At 42.4% G+C, this 19,323-nt stretch overlaps 1 protein-coding gene across 4 annotated transcripts in view; it reads right to left on the bottom strand.

Annotated features, from left to right (window-relative positions):
• The window catches only part of LOC132824973 (coiled-coil domain-containing protein 171-like), a 265,522-nt gene extending 249,867 nt beyond the window's left edge, over positions 1-15,655 (bottom strand). For 2 of the 4 annotated variants that reach the window (XM_060839908.1, XM_060839927.1), the window contains exons 1-4: positions 15,130-15,251; positions 4,586-4,694; positions 4,080-4,269; positions 3,389-3,533 (exon numbers count right to left, since the gene is read on the bottom strand). In XM_060839908.1, the coding sequence (XP_060695891.1) occupies positions 3,389-3,533; positions 4,080-4,269; positions 4,586-4,679 (429 nt within the window). In that variant the 5' untranslated portion in view covers positions 4,680-4,694; positions 15,130-15,251. Of the gene's footprint in view, positions 1-3,388; positions 3,534-4,079; positions 4,270-4,585; positions 4,695-15,129; positions 15,252-15,592 lie in introns of those variants that run through there. The other 2 variants (XM_060839917.1, XM_060839935.1) reach the window with 2 other exon arrangements.
• Positions 15,656-19,323: the final 3,668 nt, after the last annotated feature.

Below are 19,323 nucleotides of genomic sequence, written 5' to 3'. Positions count from 1 at the left end.
ATTAACAAGGTAAGTGCACTTAAACTTTAAAGTGCAGTTTCTCCTGCAGCATTATATTTGATTATACTGAATCGTAATATTTTCTTGGGAAATAGTTGGAAAACATTGCACCAGCATGGGCGAAACACTTAGCCACATGCTTGCATGGTAGAATGATATAACAATCAGTGGAATGCAAAGGTTTGCTATTTTGGCAATAGAAAACTATATTGGTTCCTACTTAATGTCTTATGTTTGACAAAGTAAGACCTGAAAGAACAGTACATTTAGTATTTTCTCCAACTTAATCTCCAGATCTATAGATCGAACACAGTAGCTATTATAAAAGTCAGGACAGAACAAGAATCAAAACAAGGAAATTTCAAATGGGTCCATTTATTATCCTCAATGAAGCTACATAATACTTTAGGTTGTCTATGGTTATTTAAGACTACAAAATTAAAAGGAGAGATCAGATTATTAATCCAAACACTAAACAACCAGGAACATCTTAAAACAGTACCACACAGGAACAGACTCTTTGGCCCACTAACTATGTACCAATTATGATCTCATTATAGAGCAATCCCATTTGCTTACACACGCGCCACATCCCTCTATTCCTGCCTGTTCGTATGGCTTTCTAAATGTCTCCTAAACATTGCTAGCATACCCACTTCTACCATCTCTCTGGCAGTACATTCCAGGCACTGACTACTCTGTATAAAATACCAGTTCCACCTTAGAACACACCAGATAGCCTCCTTCTTTAGAGACCACAATTTCCCTTCCCACGTGGTTAAAGATGCCCTCCAATGCATCTCGTCCACATTCCACACCTCCGCCCTCAGACCCCACCCCTCCAACCATAACAAGGACAGAACGCCCCTGGTGCTCACTTTCCACCCTACAAACCTTCGCATAAATCAAATCATCCACCGACATTTCCGCTACCTCCAAAAAGACCCCACCACCAGGGATATATTTCCCTCCCCACCCCTTTCCGCCTTCCACAAAGACCGTTCCCTCCGTGACTACCTAGTCAGGTCCACGCCCCCCTACAACCCACCCTCCCATCCTGGCACTTTCCCCTACCACGGGAGGAACTGTAAAACCTGTGCCCCACCTCCTCCCTCACCTCTATCCAAGGCCCTAAAGGAGCATTCCACATCCATCAAAGTTTACCTGCACATCCACTAGTATCATTTATTGAATCCGTTGCTCCTGATGCGGTCTCCTCTACACTGGGGAGACTGGATGCCTCGTAGCAGAGCACTTTAGGGAACATCTCTGGGACACCCGCACCGATCAACCACACCGCCCCGTGGCCCAACATTTCAACTCCCTCTCCCACTTTGCTGAGGACATGGAGATCCTGGGCCTCCTTCACCGCCGCTCTCTCACCACCAGATGCCTGGAGGAAGAACGCCTCATCTTTCGCCTCGAAAGACTTCAACCCCAGGGCATCAATGTGGGCTTCAACAGTTTCCTCATTTCCCCTTCCCCAACCTCACCCTAGTTCCAAACTTCCAGCTCAGCACTGTCCCCATGACTTGTCCGGACTTGTCCTACCTGCCTATCTTCTTTTCCACCTATCCACTCCACCCTCTCCTCCCTGACCTATCACCTTCATCCTCCCCCACTCACCCATTGTACTCTATGCTACTTTCTCCCCACCCCCACCCTCCTCTAGCTTATCTCTCCACACCTCAGGCTCACTGCCTTTATTCCTGATGAAGGGCTTTTGCCTGAAACGTCGATTTCGCTGCAGTTTGGATGCTACCTGAACTGCTGTGCTCTTCCAGCACCACTAATCCACAATGTATAAAATACTTGCCTGATATCTGTTTTAAACTTTCCCCTCTCATCATAAGTCTGTGCCTCCTCCTGACACTTCCACCCTGGGGAAAAGAATCTCATAATATATGTTGCCATTTTCAGGGAGCTTGCATTCAAGATCCCTCTGTATGACAATGCTCCTGAGGGTCCTGCCATTTTACTGTATGCTTTCCTCTTGAATTTGGGAAATGAAATGCATCACCTTGTACTTTACGGATTAATCTCCATCTACACTTCTCCATCCAACTATCCAAATAATCTGTACTCTGCTATATCCCTTGACAATCTTCTTCACTATCCACAATACCAATCTGTGTCTGCAAACATATTAATCAAGTGACCTATGTATAAATCCAACTTATTTAAATACATTACATACAGAGGTCCCAGCACTGATCCTTGTGATATCAACTTAATTCTGGAGACAATTTGCTTCTTTGCAGGAGAAATATTACGTGCAATGAAATTTACCAATTAAACACTCAGATCCATCTCAATCCTACCTTCCATAAACTTAATCAAACTAAAATTTTCACAGTTGACATCCTGTACTGTACAAAGCCCTGTTCACTAATTCTCACTATTCCTTTACCTACAGATCCTTGAAATTCTGATCTACAATTTGTACAGCTAGTACGTCGTCCTTCGTTATTTCCTTCATAACTGCTCCACTTGCTTAGTGCATGTCAGCCACAGTCCACTTTCCTCCTCCATACCATATCTTTAATTGCCCTATAGGGGAAAAAAATTGTCTCAGCTTCAAATATGTTCAGCAATGGAGCATTCATAACCTGCTGGAATTGAGAATGCCAAAGATTAACAATCGTCTGAATGAAGAAATTTCTTCTTATCTCAAATGGATCCCTTAATCCTAAACTGTGCCTCAATGTTCTAGATCCCCAAGCCAGGGCAAACAACCTCTCAAGTTTGAGCTGTGTCAAGCCCAAGTTAATTTTGAGAAAATTTGTAGCTCAGGTCCATCAAGCTCAGGGAGCTAACTTACAATATTATCACCTCCTAATCTTCTAAAGTCCAATGAGTATGGGTCCAGCTTTTTCAGCCTTTCATTACAGAGCAACCCTTTCAATCCCCCAGGGTCAATCTTGAACAATTTTGCTGTATTGTCTCCAGTGCATGTATGTTCCTTAAATACAGAAGTCAAATTTGTGTGCAGTATCACAAGTATGGTCTCAAACCTTCCTTAGTCTTCCACCCTAATTCCCTTATAATAAAAGCCAACATCATCCTGTTTTAGTTCACTGCTCATTTATTTCCACTTTCCAAATATTTTGGGATTGAGTTTTTTTTGTATTAAATGAAAACATACTGTATAAATACATTAATCAATACCATTAGACAATCCCAAGATTGATCTTCAAACGCTGATCACCTAGAAAGGCCACCCACGCAGAAACCAATATAACTGCAAACATCAGCAAATAGAAATTTGTAGAAAGATAATTACAAAAATTATGATTTTGACCAATTTCCACCACTGCCTGTACAGTGCAATAAAAGGTGCTAATTTCATACAAACTAGATGTTCTTAAAGGTAGCTCTGCAAGCTTACCTCTTCATTAAATCTGCTAGTTAGTTCTACTTTCTCTTTTTCCAATCTGTTCAGCTTCCACCTGTGCTCAGTAGAACTACAATCGCCATCCCCAGGCTGCAACTGTTTCATTTGATTCTGGAGTTGACTGATGGTGCTCTGCAATCTAAGGAAATATTTTAAAACAAAATACATTTGCATTTCTCATGGTCTTATGGTATCTGAACATTCATCCGTCTGATAACTTTTGAAATTGGAACCAAAGGAAACATGGCTGCTAGTTTATGTACACTGATGTGGCAGAGTTAGCAAAGATAAATGAGCAGATGGATCATGGTTGTGAGAGGCTAGTTTCTAAAAGGGCAGAACACAGTAGGATCTCATCTGTTTCTTTTCCACTGGAGATCTTCTACACATACCTATAGGGCAGGGAGGCTTGTTTAATGTCAAATGAAGGATTACTGTTCATGTTAGGGTTAGGGTTGTCATTAGTTAAAGTTAAATTAACTTTTAAACACATTAACTCCAAGTCATGAATTAAGGAGGAGATTTTTTTCAGGACGTTTTTCTCTAGGTCATATTAAAAACACTACTTAAAACACTGAATGTCCCAAATACTATCTGATTATTTATCTTTTATTTTCCCAAAGGTGAATGATTAGTTGTCTGACCAGCAATACCTACTTGCATGAATCACTACAGATGACATTACCTCTCGATATCATTAGCTGTCGAGTTCTGCTTTTGAGGAGAAGACAGTTTGGGGATTAAATTCCTTGAATCTGCGTTGGCTCTCAATTGAATGATCTGGGAGCTGTTACCCGTCCCTTCGAGGGAACGTCGCACAGGGTCGTGCAAGTCGGCTGCAGACATAACTTCCTTCCCCCTACATGTTTTAAAACCTTGAAGAAAACAGAAATAACAATGTTCGCAGCTTAACATTTTCAGCGGCTACTAGGGAAATCAGTCGCGTGAGAAAAGAAGTCTTTGTTGCCACTCTGCCTAAATTACCCGCATTAAACAACACGTAGAAAAATGGATCATAACTTCAAAAAAAATTTCGATTACTAAGTTTGTTCTAGTTAACGCGTAATGAAACTCAAACTGAAATAGAGAGACTATTCTATCCGAGCTATGAATGGTCCAGTTCGTATACGTATCTACAGTCAATTGAATTGGGACAGGTTTAAAAAAAAAGCATTGAGAACACAGACTTACTTCTCACTTCTCGCCCCCCAAAGAACTCTCCCCGGCCTTGCGACCACTTCGTGCTGGAGAACACGGAAAAGGTCGTGTTTGTAACCAAGGACATCGGGATTTCACCGCGCTGAGTCGAGAAGGAAAGCAATATCAAGCAACATTAATGGAAACGCTAAGTACAAAACTGTTTTATGTTAAGTGGCGGCGATGGTAGAGGGGAGCACCAGCGCGGTGCACGACTGTTGCGTTTCAGTCGAGCATTGTGAACAAACGCCGGCCGCACAACGCTGTAACCCTGTCAGATACAGGTCCGCAAGTTAAAATGCTCAAAATCCAGCAATAAGGTCAAACTGGCCACATTTGGAGGGGCACAAAAAAACAAACAGTAAGAGAAAGGAGTCAGAGGACACCACGTGGGCGGGGGGCTCGAACATGCAGAGAGGGAGTGATCAGGGAAAGACGAAGTAGAGAACGTTACTATGCAAACCATCGAGAGTGGGGCAGGGGCATGACAAGGGGACATCTGTGCAGCAGTGAGGAGTGGCAGCCTGAAGAGATCACATACACAGAAGGAGTTTCAAGTGATGGAACACAAACTTTTCTAACAACTCCACGTTTAGGGCACGTTCCACCTGAATAACCTAACACCCCCATCCCACCTGTCTCTTCAAACAGCCCAAGAAGTACACTAGAAGTAGATGATAAGGGCACAGTGACGGACATTATGTTATTTGCCCAAAAAGATGAGTTCAAATTTTACCACAGCAGTCTTAATTTTAAACTAAATATGCCTTCAATAAAAAGCTAGCATGAGCAAGACTTTACCTAACAGCCATAGAGATGTATAGCACAGAAACTGACCCTTCGGTCCAACTTGTCCATGCCGACCAGATATCCTAAACTAATCTATTCCCGTTTGCCAGCACTTGGCCCATATCCCTCTCAACCTTTCCTATTCATATACCTATCCAGATGCCTTTTAAATGTTTTAATTTTATCAGCCTCCACCACTTCCTCTGCATAAAATCCAAAAGAACTGTGGATACTGTAAATCAGAAACAAAAATAGAACATAAAAACATAGGAACATAAAAACTAGGAGAAGGAGTAGACCATCTGGCCCTACGAGCCTCCTCTGCCATTCAATAAGGTCATGGCTGATCTTTTTGTGGCCTCAGCTCCACCTCCTATTCTCTCACCATAATCCTTAATACCTTCATTGTTTGAAAATAAATCTATCTTGGCTTTAAAACCATTGACTGAAGTAGTGTCAGCTACTTCACTGAGTAGGAATTCCATAGATTCTCAACCGTCTGGGTGAAGAAGTTCCTTCTCAATTCAGTCCTAATTTTGAGGCTGTGCCCTCTTGTCCTAGTTTCACCCGCCAGTGGAAACATTCTCTCCATGTCTATCTTATAGAAATATATAAAATTATGAAGGGAATAGATAGGTTTCCCCCCCACCATTCTTCTAAATTCCAAATGAATATAATCCCAGTCTACTCCATCTTTCTCATGAGCCAACCATCTATCTCGACTCTGGAATCAACCTAATGAACCTTCTCTACACCCCCTCTAGTGCCAGTACATCCTTTCTCAAGTATGGAGACTAAAACTGCATGCAGTACTCCAGGTGTGGCCTCACCAGCACCTTGTACAGCTGCAACATAACCTCCTTGCTTTTAAACTCAATCCCTTTAGCAGTGAAGGACAAAATTCCATTTGCCTTCCTAATTACCTGTTGTACGTGCAGACCAATCTTATGTGATTCATGCACAGGGACACCCAAATGCCTCTGCAAAGCGGCATGGTTTATCTATGATTAGATTACTTAGTGTGGAAACAGGCCCTTCGGCCCAATAAGTCCACACCGATTCACCAAAGCACAACCCACCCAGACCCATTCCCCTACACCTAACACTATGGGCAATTTAGCATGGCCAATTCACCTAACCCGCACATCTTTGGACTGTGGGAGGAAACCGGAGCACCCAGAGGAAACCCACGCAGACACGGGGAGAATGTGCAAACTCCCCACAGCCAGTCGCCTGAGATGGAAATTGAACCCGGGTCTCTGGCGCCACCGTGCCGCCAATCATGCTGCAACTTTTTACCATTCAAGTGATAGTCCTCTTTAGCTGTTCCCCTGACCAAAATGGATGATTACACATTTATTAACATTATATTCCATCTGCCTGACCTTTCCCCACTCACTTAAAGTACTTCTGTTTCTCTTCAAAGTTTCTTAGTCCTCTGCACACTTTGTTCTGCCACTCATCTTTGTTTCATCTGCAAACTTTGACACACTACGCATGGTCCCCAACACCAAATCATCTATGTAAATTGTGAATAATTGTGATCCCAACACTGTCCCTGAGGCACACCACTCGTTACTGATTGCCAACAAGAATACACTCATTTATCCCCACTCTTTTCTTCCTGTTCGTCAACCAATCCTCTATTCATGCTATTACATTATCCATAACACCATTCCATCTTTATGCAGAAACCTCTTGCACACCACCTTGTCGAAGGCCTTTTGGAAGTATAGGACCCTTACTGGGTTCCCATGCTCGTAATGTCTTCATAGAATTCCAAAAGATTCGTTAAGCATGATCTGTCCTTCATGAACCCATGCTACATCAATCCTACGGGACAATTTCTATCTACATTCCTTGCTATTTCACCCTTGATAGTAGACTCAAGCATCTTCCCCAATTCAGAAGTTAAACTAACCAGTCTGTAATTCCCCTTTTGTTGACCACCCTATTTAAACAATGGCGTCACATTTGCTGTTTTCCAAACTGCTGGAACTGGCCCAGAGTTCAGCGAATTTTGGAAAATTACCACAAGTGGACTTGCTATTTTTCATGCCATCTCTTTTAGCACACCTTGGGATGCATCCTGTCAGGATCAGGAGACTTGCCAATCCCGAGATCTATTAGCCTGCCCAACACTACCTCTTCTGCGAGGATGATTGTTTCCAGGTCCTCACCTACCTTCATCTCTTAGTAATGTTATTAATGTCCTTCACTGTGAAGATCAATACAAAATACCTGTTCAATGCCTCAGCCATTTCATCATATCCCATGACTAAATGCCACTTCTCATCCTCTAAAGGACCAATGTTTACTTTAGCCACTCCTTTTCATTTTAATATATTAACAGAAACCTTTGCTATCTGTCTTTCTAATCTGTGCTAGTTTTTTTCCTCTCATATTCTATCTTACCTTTCTTTACAGCTCTTTTTGTGGCTTTCTGTTGACCTTTAAACCTTTCCCAATCTTCTCGTTTCCTGCTGATCTTGGCCACTTTGTATGCCTTCTCTTTCTTAGTTCCTTAGACCCATGGCAGATTACTCCTTTTCTTACAGTCCTTCCTTTTCATTGGAAAATACTTTTGCTGGGCACTTCGAAAAATTGATTTGAAAGTACTCCATTGCTCGTCAATAAAGTCTTTGTTTTCAGTCTACTTGAGCTAACTCCTCTCTCATCCTATTGTGGTCTCCCTTGTTTAAGCACAGGACCCTGATATTGAATTTTATTTTCACACTCTCCATCCGTATTCTAAATTCAACCATATCACGATTGCTGTTTCCAAGAGGATCCCTAATTATGAGGTCATTAATTATTCCTGTCTCCTTACACAGAACCAGTTCTAAGATAGCTTGCTCCCTCTTCAGTTCCATTGTTCAAGAAATATACTGTTCAAGAAAACTATCGTGGATACACTCAATGGCCTCCTCCTCAAAGCTTTTCTGACCAAGCTGGTTCAAACAATTGACATGTAGATTAATATCCCCCATGATAATTGCCATACCATTTTTTACAGGCATTCGTTTTTTCTTTGCTTATTGTCTGCCCCAATGTGATATTATTATTTGGTGATCTATATACCATGCCTATCAGTGACTTTTTCTTATTAGAATTTCTAATTTCCACCAAAATGGATTCAACCTTATTCTCCATAAAATCTATATCATCTCTCAGTACTACCCTGATGTTGTCTTTGAATATTAGAGATACATCACCTCCTTTAACTTCCTGTCTGTCCTTCTAAATAGTCTGATACTCCTGGGTATTTAACTCAGTCATGACCATCTGTAATCATGTCTCCGTAATGGCTACTAAATCATATTCATTAGCGATGATTTGTGCCTTTAACTCATCAAACTTATAACAAATGCTACAGGCATTCAGGGTAAAGTGCCTTTATGCTAGTTTTTATATCCTCACGATTTCCAACATCTCTAATAGAAATTGCTGGAAAAGCTCAGCAGGTTTGGCACTATTGGGGGAGAGAAATCAGAGTTAACATTTGGGTTCAGTTAGCTACCATCAGTTCTGAGGAAGGATCACCAGACCCAAAATGTTAACTCAGATTTCTCTCCAAAAATGTTGCCAGACCTGCTGAGCTTTTCCAATAATTTCTGCTTTTGATTCACATAATGTTATTTCACTCTGCAGAATCTTTTTTTTGGGCTGTACAGTCCCATCATGACTGCTGTAGAGCTGCACCAATGCAACTTTCTAGAAAATGTTGAACCTGTATATTGGTGACTCTTGGATTGTCATGACAAAAACCTAATCTTGTTCATTAGTGTTACTTTGGGAGGCATAGCTACATCTTTACACAGTCAAGCCTGTACACGACTGCAGGGCCATTCCAATGCTGCTAACCCTTACATTTCCTCACAAAAGACCACCAAGCTGGTCAATTATACTAAACTACTTTTGAAAAACAAAAGGATACTACCTGATATCAACCTAGAAACCAGATTAGACAAATTTGAATGATTGTGGTAGAAACCGAATTTCTATTTACATCTTGCTGAACTCAGTTATTAACTGAAAGAATACTGTAATATTTTACATTAAACAAAAAGTCCCAAAATACAAGAGTTGAACAAAACATGTACCACTAAGTTTGCATTATCATGCATTAAAAAACTTTAAAACCAAAAAGAAATTCAACAGAACACGCCTTATTTTATTCAAGAGGTCTCCTGCATTTAGACAAAATTAAGGTGGGCCATAACTCTCAAGATTCTCAAAAGTATGAAGTTTAATAGGGTCCTTTCACTAAACACTGTTAGTGTACTCTCCAATTCTGCTTCATAAGACCATAAGATTATGGGAGTAGAATTAGGCCAATCAGCCCATAGCGTCTGCTCCACCATTCAATCATGGCCGATAGGTTTCTCAACTCGATTCTCCTCCTCACTCTTAATCTCCTTACCAATCAAAAATCTCTGTCTTAAAGATATTCAATGACTTGGCCTCCCAAACCTTTTGCAGCAATGAGTTCCACAGATTCAGCATCTCATGACTGTGGATTCCCAAGCTGATACTTAGGCCTCACCTGAGTCTTGTTCAGGTGACTTCAAATCAGAAAATACTTCTGACAGCCCTTTTCAACTGACATACTTCTCCAGGTGGATTATTTTTCTGCTCATTTTAGAGCTGTACCATTCCAAGATTTTATCTACCTTTTTTCATGTAAAATCATACAGGTGACCCAAAACAAAAAAGGATTCCTGAAATCATGGAAATAGCATACAATACTAGGGATGATCCAGCAGTAGATTTAAAGCAATTATCTCCAACTTCTGAATTTTCCCTTGGTTCTAGGAAAATCACAAATAATTTAAACCACTTATTGAGGCCTCTGTCTCCAGCATGAGGCCCTGTGAAGGGTCTCCCGTTATTTTATTCTTTTCACATTTATAATGCTGACTTTATAAAACAAACAGGCCTCCATTTGATTTATAATTGCTTTGAGTCTGTTTACCAGTTTCTCAAAAGAAGATTTTCCATTCATCTTGCATTTAAAAGTGTCTGTTGTCAAGTTAGAAGTTACATGCTTAAAACATGTGAATCATAAAATAGATATTCAAAACAAGAGGGGCGTCCAGCCCAGTCAATTCTACAAAGTCCTCCTAACAAACACATGCCAAAATTGGGAGAGGTGGCTCACAGATTAGACAAGGAATACCTTGACATAGTCACACTCTCACTCAAACCTTTCAGAGTTTTTCATTACCCTACCTAAGTGTGTCCTGTAACACCAGCAAAACAGATCCAGCAGGAGGCAGCAGCTGATCTTACAAGTCCTCAAAATTGATCTCAATCCCATGAAATCAAAATGACATCAACAGACAATCGACAATAGGTGCAGGAGTAGGCCATTCTGCCCTTCAAGCCTGCACCACCATTCAATATGATCATGGCAGATCATACTTAATCAGTATTCTGTTCCTGCCTTATCTCCATAACCCTTGATTCCACAATCCTTAAGAGCTCTATCCAACTCTTTCTTAAATGAATCCAGAGACTAGGCCTCCACTGCCCTCTGGGGCAGAGCATTCCTCACAACCACCACTCTCTGGGTGAAGAAGTTTCTCCTCATCTCTGTCCTAAATGGTCTACCCCGTATATGTGTCCTCTGGTTCGGCACTCACCCATCAGCAGAAACATGTTTTCTGCCTCCAGAGTGTCCAATCCTTTAATAATCTTATATGTCTCAATCAGATCCCCTCTCAGTCTTCTAAACTCAAGGGTATACACGCCCATGCATTCCAGTCTTTCAGTGTAAGGTAATCCCGCCATTCCAGGAATTGACCACGTGAACCTACACTGCACTCCCTCAATAGCCAGAATGTCTTTCCTCAAATTTGGAGACCAGAACTACACACAGTACTCCAGGTGTGGTCTCACCAGGGCCCTGTACAGCTGCAGAAGAAACTCTTTGCTTCTATACTCAATCCCTCTTGTTATGAAGGCCAGCATGCTATTAGCCTTCTTCACTCCCTGCTGTACCTGCATGCTTACCTTCATTGACTGGTGTACAAGAACACCCAGATCTCTCTGTGCTGCCCCTTTGCCTAAATTGATTCCATTTAGGTAGTAATCTGCCTTCCTGTTCTTGCCAAAGTGAATAACCATACATTTATTCACATTAAACTGCATCTGCCATGCATCTGACCACTCACCTAACTTGTCCAGGTCACCCTGTAATCTCCTAACATCCTCATCACATTTCACCCTGCCACCCAGCTTAGTATCATCAACAAATTTGCTAATACCATCTTCTATGTCATTAACATATATTGTAAAAAGCTGCGGACCCAGGTCTGATCCCTGCGGTACCCTACTGGTCACTGCCTGCCATTTCAAAATGGAGCCATTTATCACTACTCTTTGTTTCCTATCAGCCAACCAACTTTCAATCCCCAATACCATTTGCCCTAATTTTGCTCAGTAACCTCCTATGTGGGACTTTATGAAAAGCTTTCTGAAAGTCCAGGTGCACTACATCTACTCGTCCATCTTCAGAGTTACATCCTCAAAAAATTCCAGAACATTAGTCAAGCATGATTTCCCCTTCATAAATCCATGTTGACTCTGACCTATCTTGTTACTACTATCCAGATGTGTCCTAATTTCATCCTTTATAATAGACTCCAGCATCTTTCCCACCACTGAGGTCAGACTAACTGGTCTATATTTTCCTATTTTCTTTCTCCCACCTTTCTTAAAAAGTGGTACAACATTAGCCACCCTCCAATCCGCAGGAACTGATCCCGAATCTATCGAACTCTGTAAAATAATCACGAACGCATCCACGATTTCGTGAGCCACCTCCTTCAGTACCCTGGGATGTAGACCATCAGGCCCTGGACACTTATCGACCTTCAGACCTAACAGTCTCTCCAACACCAATTCCTGGCAAATATAAATTCCCTTAAGTTCAGGTCCTACAGCCACTCAGAGAGATTGCTTGTGTCTTCCCTAGTGAACACAGATCTGAAGTACCAATTCAATTCTTCTGCCATTTCTTTGTTCCCTGTAATATATTCCCCTGTTTCTGTCTTCAAGGGCCCAATTTTAGTCTTAGCCATTTTTTTGCCTTTCACATACCTAAAAAAAACTTTTTACTATCCTCCTTTATATTATTGGCCAGTTTACCTCCGTACCTCATTTTTTCTCTGCGTATTTCCTTCTTAGTAATCCTCTGTTGCTCTTTAAAAGCTTCCCAGTCCTCTGTTTTCCTACTTATCTTTGCTATGTTGTACTTTTTCTCTTTTAACTTTATATGTTTCTAACTTCCCTCGTCAGCCACGGCCACCCATGCCTCTCATAGGATCTTTCTTCCTTTTTGGAATGAACTGATCCTGCATCTTCTGCATTATACACAGAAATATGTGCTATTGTTCCTCCACTGTCATCCCTGCTAAGGTATTGCACCATTGAACTTTGGCCAGCTCCTCCCTCATAGCTCCATAGTTCCCTTTATTCAACAGAAATGTTGTCACTTCCGATTATATCCTCTCCCTCTCAAATTGCAGATTGAAGCTTATTGTATTATGGTCACTACTTCCCAATGGCTCCTTCACTTCGAGGTCCCTGATCAATTCTGGTTCGTTGCACAATACCAGATCCAGAATTGTCTTCTCCCTGGTCGGCTCCAGCACCAGCTGTTCTAAGAATCCATCTCGGAGGCACTCTACAAAGTCTCTTTCTTGAGGTCCAATACCATCCTGATTCTCCCAGTCTACCTGCATGTTGAAATCCACCATAACAACTGTTTGGGGGTCTGTAGATAACTCCCAAGAGGGTCTTTTTACCCTTAGTATTTCTCAGCTATATCCACCCTGATTCTAGGTCCCCCCGCGCAAGGGACTGAATGTCATCTCTTACCAACTTGGCCACCTACCCCCTCTGCCCATCAGTCTGTCCTTACGATAGCACGTGTAGCCTTGAATATTCATTTCCCAGGCCCTGTCCACTTGAAGCCACGTCTCAGTTATCCCCACAATATCGTATCTGTCAATTTCCAAGAGCCTCAAGCTCATCCATCTTATTTTCTAATGCTTCGTGCATTCATGTATAGTATTTTTAATTTGTTACCGCTCTCACCTTTCCCATCAACTCCTATTTCACTCAACTTTACAGCATGATCCCTTTCTGAGTTTTCTGCCTCATTGATACAGTTGTCTTTCTTGACTTCCCTTGTTCTAACTTTCCTTCCAATTTCCTTCTTAAGGAAAATCAGACCAAATCAGGGTAAGGAAACCTCCTGTTGAATACCTCCTACTGATTTCATTCAGCTGATGAACTGACACACTTGAACATCACTTGAGAAAGATACCAAGAGTAACAAGGCCAGTCTACAGTCATTTGAAGTCACTCAAGAAAAATAACAGAGAACACAGAATTACAGCAAAGACTCTGAGTCCCAACAATATCCTGACTATAGTGCTGAAGACTGCATATCCAGCTCCTTAACTGGATAAGCTCTAACAACTTTCAAGAAGCGCAAAACCATTCAGAAAAAAAACCAGCCATTTGACCAGTACCCTACCACCTTGAACAAACATTCACTCACTTCAGCACCAGTACACTGTGGCAGCAGTGTGCACCATATACAAAATGCACTGCATCAACTTACCAAACCTTTTACTTTGCACCTCCCAAACTAAACCCTTGCCACCAATAGCACAAGAATTAGGAGCAAGAGAAGGCTGTTTGGCCCATCAAACCTGCTGCCATTATATAATGGATTACTAAACTGCTGGTGACTTTAACCCGACTTTCCTGTCCGACCCTCAAAACACTTGACTTCCTTATCAAAGAGAAATCAATCTTGAATATATTCAATGACCCACATTTAAAGTGACCGAGGGGAGTGGAAAGCGGCTAATAATCACAGGACTTCATGACAGCACTACAGCTCCAAGTTTCCTTTTGACTCGTTGTTCCTTTAACCCGCACTAGTCAAAATCTTGGAACTCCCTACCTAACAGCGCTGTAGGGAGCACCTACATCAGTAAAACACAACCAATTTCTGAAGGGCTATGAAGGATTGACAGTAATTAATGGTCACACCAGCATCCCATGAATGTATAATAAAGTGGGTGTGAAGTTCCCAGTGAGGGACAAAATACCAGACCAATGAAATAGCGAAGGCAGTTGGGGTGGGTGCACAGACGGAGGAAACAAGAGTTGTTTGGAGGCAGTTACATGGGATGCATGAAATTACAGGATGTTTGTTTTATGTGGGGAATGTGAAATTTTAGATTGTCCAGGAACTTGGCTGGATGGAGGAAGGCAGAGGGTAGCAGGAGCTTAGTACCCAAGAGTTCGGGATTAATTTCCTGGTGTTTGATGAACAGATGAGTAAGCAGAGTGCAGCTGGGGTTTAGTACAGATGGATTTGAGGTGGAAAGTGAGTGCAGTAGGAGATTGGCACACTTGTTTAGGGTTAGTATCCCCGGGTTTGAAGTACGGAGAAGCAGTGCAATAGAGGCGCAGTAGCTAGGGGTTTGGAGTCAGGACTTTGGGATTTCAGGGACGGCGGAGGAAGCAGAGTGCAGTAGGGGCTAGATACCAAGGAGTTTGGGTTATGGGCCCGCGAGATCACAATCTATGCAGCATTAGGGGAGAACAGTAACTACAGTCCATCCTCGACACCACCATCATCAGCCCGGCCCATTAAACAAATACAAATAAGCTATTCGGCCGATCCTAGGTTTCTAAAAGCCTGCGGTGCGACAAACTCCCACCTTCTCTCTCGGACTGGTCGTGTATTTAAATATCCCGCGCAGGCACCTCCGCCGCGAACCGAGCAGACAAGGCGCCTCGAGCGGGGCGCAACATCGGTTTGAAACTCAACTGACATCCTCCCTTCGCCACTTCCGCCCCGCAACCCCACCTCCACGATCTGTGGTGAGTTCGGGGAGGGTGGGGGCGGGCAGGAGGGGGAGCTCTCCATCCAATTGGTGAATTGCAGATGACGCAAGGCGCTGTCAACGTACACGCGGGCAAGACATCCGTCCGGTGAGGCGGGAGGGGAAGTGAGCGTTGCTTAGCAACAATGTGGAAGCGGCGCGTGCGCACTGAGTGCTGCCGGCTGTCAGGGGCCCGCAGGGTTCGCGCGTTGCGAGGGCGCGGATGGCATTGAGAGAGACGAGGCGAAAGTAAGTCTACCAAGAGCGGCGCCGGCAGCTCAGTCCTACACCAACCTACCCCCGTTATTCATCCTTTATATAGCCTTAGCTGGGTCCACCCGCACAATATAGCCATATCCTCTCGGATGTGGTACTGAGGAAGTGCTGCACTGTGGGCGGGTCAGTACTGAAGGAGTGCTGCACAGTTGGGAGGGTTAATATTGTGGGAGCCCTGCACTGTTGGAGGTTCAGTACTGAAGGAGTGCTGCACTGTTGGAGAGTCAATATTGAGAGTGGGCTGCACTAGCAGAAGATCAGTGCTAATGGAATGGAGCAATATCAGAGAATTAGCACTGAGGTTGTGGTTGCCTTATCAGACGTGCATTCTTTTAGTTGAGATATTAACTCAAGGTGCTGTCTGTACTCACAGATGAACTTTCTCAGTAGGCTGAAACAGATATATGGTGGACTCAGTGACAAATAGTATAGGACCATACCTCTAAAACAGCAATTGATGAACTATGTCCCTGAAGAAGTGACAAGAGGGCTTGACACTTCTTCTCAATTGTGCTTTGTTTCGGTCTAGTTCACCTAATATCAATGTACAATCGTACAGTGCCACAATACTGCATGGTTTTGTGCAGGGAGGTCATGCCACACTAACTTTGATTGAGTTTTTTGAAGAAGTGACAAAGATGATTGATGAGGGTTTACTTTCACTGGAATGCACAAGGTTGAGGGGCAACCTGATGAAGCTTATAAAATTATGAATGGCATGGATAAAGTGCTAAGTATGAGGCTTTTTCCCAAGATGGAGGAGTCAATAATTGGAAGAGGCAGGTTCAAGGTGCGAGTGGGAAGGTTTAAAAGAGATGTGCGAGGCAAGTCTTTCACACAAATGGTTGTGAGCGTCTGGAACACATTGCCAGAGGAGGTGGTGGAAGCAGACACAATAGCAGCATTCAAGAAGCACCTGGACGAATACATGAATAGGAAAGGAATAGAGGGATAACGGATCCTGTAAGTGAAGACAATTTTACTATGGAAGGACAAATGTGTTGGCGCAGGTTTGGAGGACCGAAGGACCTGTTCCAATGCTGTATTGTTCTTTGTAATACGCCACAGAATGTGTTAACGCATTTCAAGTTTTCATAATCTTCTTGGACAGTCTTACAAATATTTCTCTGGAAAATATCTGCCCGTAATACTACTCTTCCAGGTTTAATGATTTGCCGATATGAATTTATCTGAAGTGCACTTCCTTTCAGGCCTTCAAATGTTTTCAAAGCCTTCACCAACATTTTAAAATTTATTTAGGAACTGACATTGCATTCTAAGAAAGAGAATAACTTTGAATTTTTTTCAAACAATCATAGAACCATAGAATATAGGAATAAGACATTCAGCCCTTCAAGCCTCCTCCACCATTCAATATGATCATGACTGATCATCCAGCTCAGTATCCTGTTCCTACCATCACCCCATATGTCAGACCTGCCATCCAGAAAGCAGTTTGTAAACATTTGCACTCCCTCAATAGCCAGAATAGCATTCCTCAGATAAGGAGATCAAACAAGTACACAGTATTCCAGGAATAGTTTTGCCCTGTACAGTTGTACCATGATGTCCCTGCTGCTATACTCAAATCCTCTCACTATCAAGGCCAACATACCATTTGCTTTCTTCACCACCTGCTACCCCTGCATACTTCTTTCAGTGATTGTAATGCAAGAACACAATTCAGATAATAATTCGCTTGTTTATTTTACCAAAGTAGATAACCTCACATTTATCCACATTATACTCCACCCGCCAGGTATTTGTTTATGTACTTACCTTGTACAAATCGCACTGAAGCTTCTCTGCTATCCTTCTCACAACACGGGGCAGTGGGGTTAATTGGTGCGGGTGTCCCTAAGGGAACATCTCCGGTACACCCGCACCAATTAACCCCACCGCCCCATGGCCAAACATTTCAACTCCCCCTCCCACTCTGCCGAGGACATGCAGGTCCTGGGCCTCCTCACCGCCTGATGCCTGGAGGAAGAACTCCTCATCTTCTGCCTCGGAACAATTCAATCCCAGGGTATCAATGTGGACTTCACTAGTTTCCTCATTTCCCCTCCTTCCACCTTACCCCAGTTTCAAGAAAAAGATGTTAAGCCGTGAATGTTGGCAAGCTGTTATTCTATTGAGGGCTAGAACTTCCACAAGAGTTGCCCTCCCAAAATATAGTATATTTAACCCAGCTAGAAGATGCATAAATAATTAGAGATCTTAAACATTAATATAGAAATATAGTTTGTGGCACTGAAGACCGGCTTGAACATTCTGAACAGCAGCTGAAATGGTATGATGATAAAAGGTTTCAAAATCTTTTCCTTTGAATAAAATGACTGTCAGAATTTGCCTGCAAAATCACTTTCGAAAATGCAAGACTTAAACCATTGATACCTTACCAACAATGACTAATTGAGGATATTCCATACTTAACACATAAAGACATCATAAAAAGAGCAAACCCATGGAAAATGACCAAAGTAGATAGCAGAGAATCAAAATTCATAACATTTTGAAGTGATGTTTAATTATCAAGCATTATGCAGAAATAAATGAAAAAGAGAACTTCAGTCAATTGTAAATATGCTAATAGATAATGTCAGGAAAAAAAAAGCCAAAAAGCAGAAAAATTACATTAACACATTTAAACTCTTCTGGCACAGCTACAACACTGGCACCTACTCGACAATGTGAAACATTACTGAGGTATGTCCTGTACACAAAAAGCAGGACAAATCCAACACAGCCAATTACTCTCAATCATCAGTAAAACTGTGGAATCATCAATAGTGTTACTCAGCAATAACCAGTTCACTGATGCCCAGTTTGGGTGCGGCCAGGGCCAGTCAGCTCCTGACTTCATTACAGGCTGGTTCAAAAATGGACAAAAGAACTAAATTCCAGAAGTGAGGCAAGAGTAACAGCACTTGACATCAAGGCTGCATTTGACAGATTGTGGCATCAAGGAGTTCAAGAAAACTGAATTCAATAGTTATCAGGAGGCAAACTCTCCCCTACTTGAAAGTCATACCTGGCACATTAGAAGATGGTTGTGGTTGTTGGAAGTCAGTCATCTGAACTCCGGGACATTGCTGGAGGAGTTCCTCAGAATAGTTCAGGGTAATGCCCTTGGCCCTGTTTTATCAATGTTCTTCCTTCCAATAAGGTAAGAAGTGGAAATATTTGCTTATGATTGCATAACGCTCAGCATCATTTGTGACTGCTCAGATATTGAAGCAGGCCATATTCAAATGCAGCAAGATCAGGACAATATCCAGGCTTGGGCTGACAAGTGACAAGTCATATTTGCACTACACATATGCCAGGCCATGGTCAGCTCCAATAAGAGAAATCTAACCACCACCCCTTCACATTTTATGGTGTTACCATCTCCGATTCACCCAGTATCAACATCCTGGGGGTTATCATTAACCAGAAGCTCAAAAGGACCCACCACATAAACAAACTGGCTACAAAGCAGGTCAGAGGCTAGGAATACTGCAGCATGTAATTCATCTCCTGACTCCTCAAAGCCTGTCCACTATCTAAAGGGCACAAGTCTAGAGTGTGATGAATACTCCCACTAGCCAGGATGGGTGCAGCTCTAACAGCACTCAAGAAGCTTGACATCAGGATAAAGCAGCCATACTCATTAGCACCATATCTACAAACATTCACAACCTCCACCACCAATGCTCAGTAGCAAATGCTCAGGAGCAGCCATGTGTACTACCTACAAGATGCACTGTA

This window comes from Hemiscyllium ocellatum, chromosome 2 (genome assembly GCF_020745735.1).
Source record: "Hemiscyllium ocellatum isolate sHemOce1 chromosome 2, sHemOce1.pat.X.cur, whole genome shotgun sequence".
Taxonomy (NCBI): Eukaryota; Metazoa; Chordata; class Chondrichthyes; order Orectolobiformes; family Hemiscylliidae; genus Hemiscyllium; species Hemiscyllium ocellatum.
Note: the sequence above shows the minus strand (reverse complement) of the source record. Positions and strands in the feature narration are given on the sequence as shown.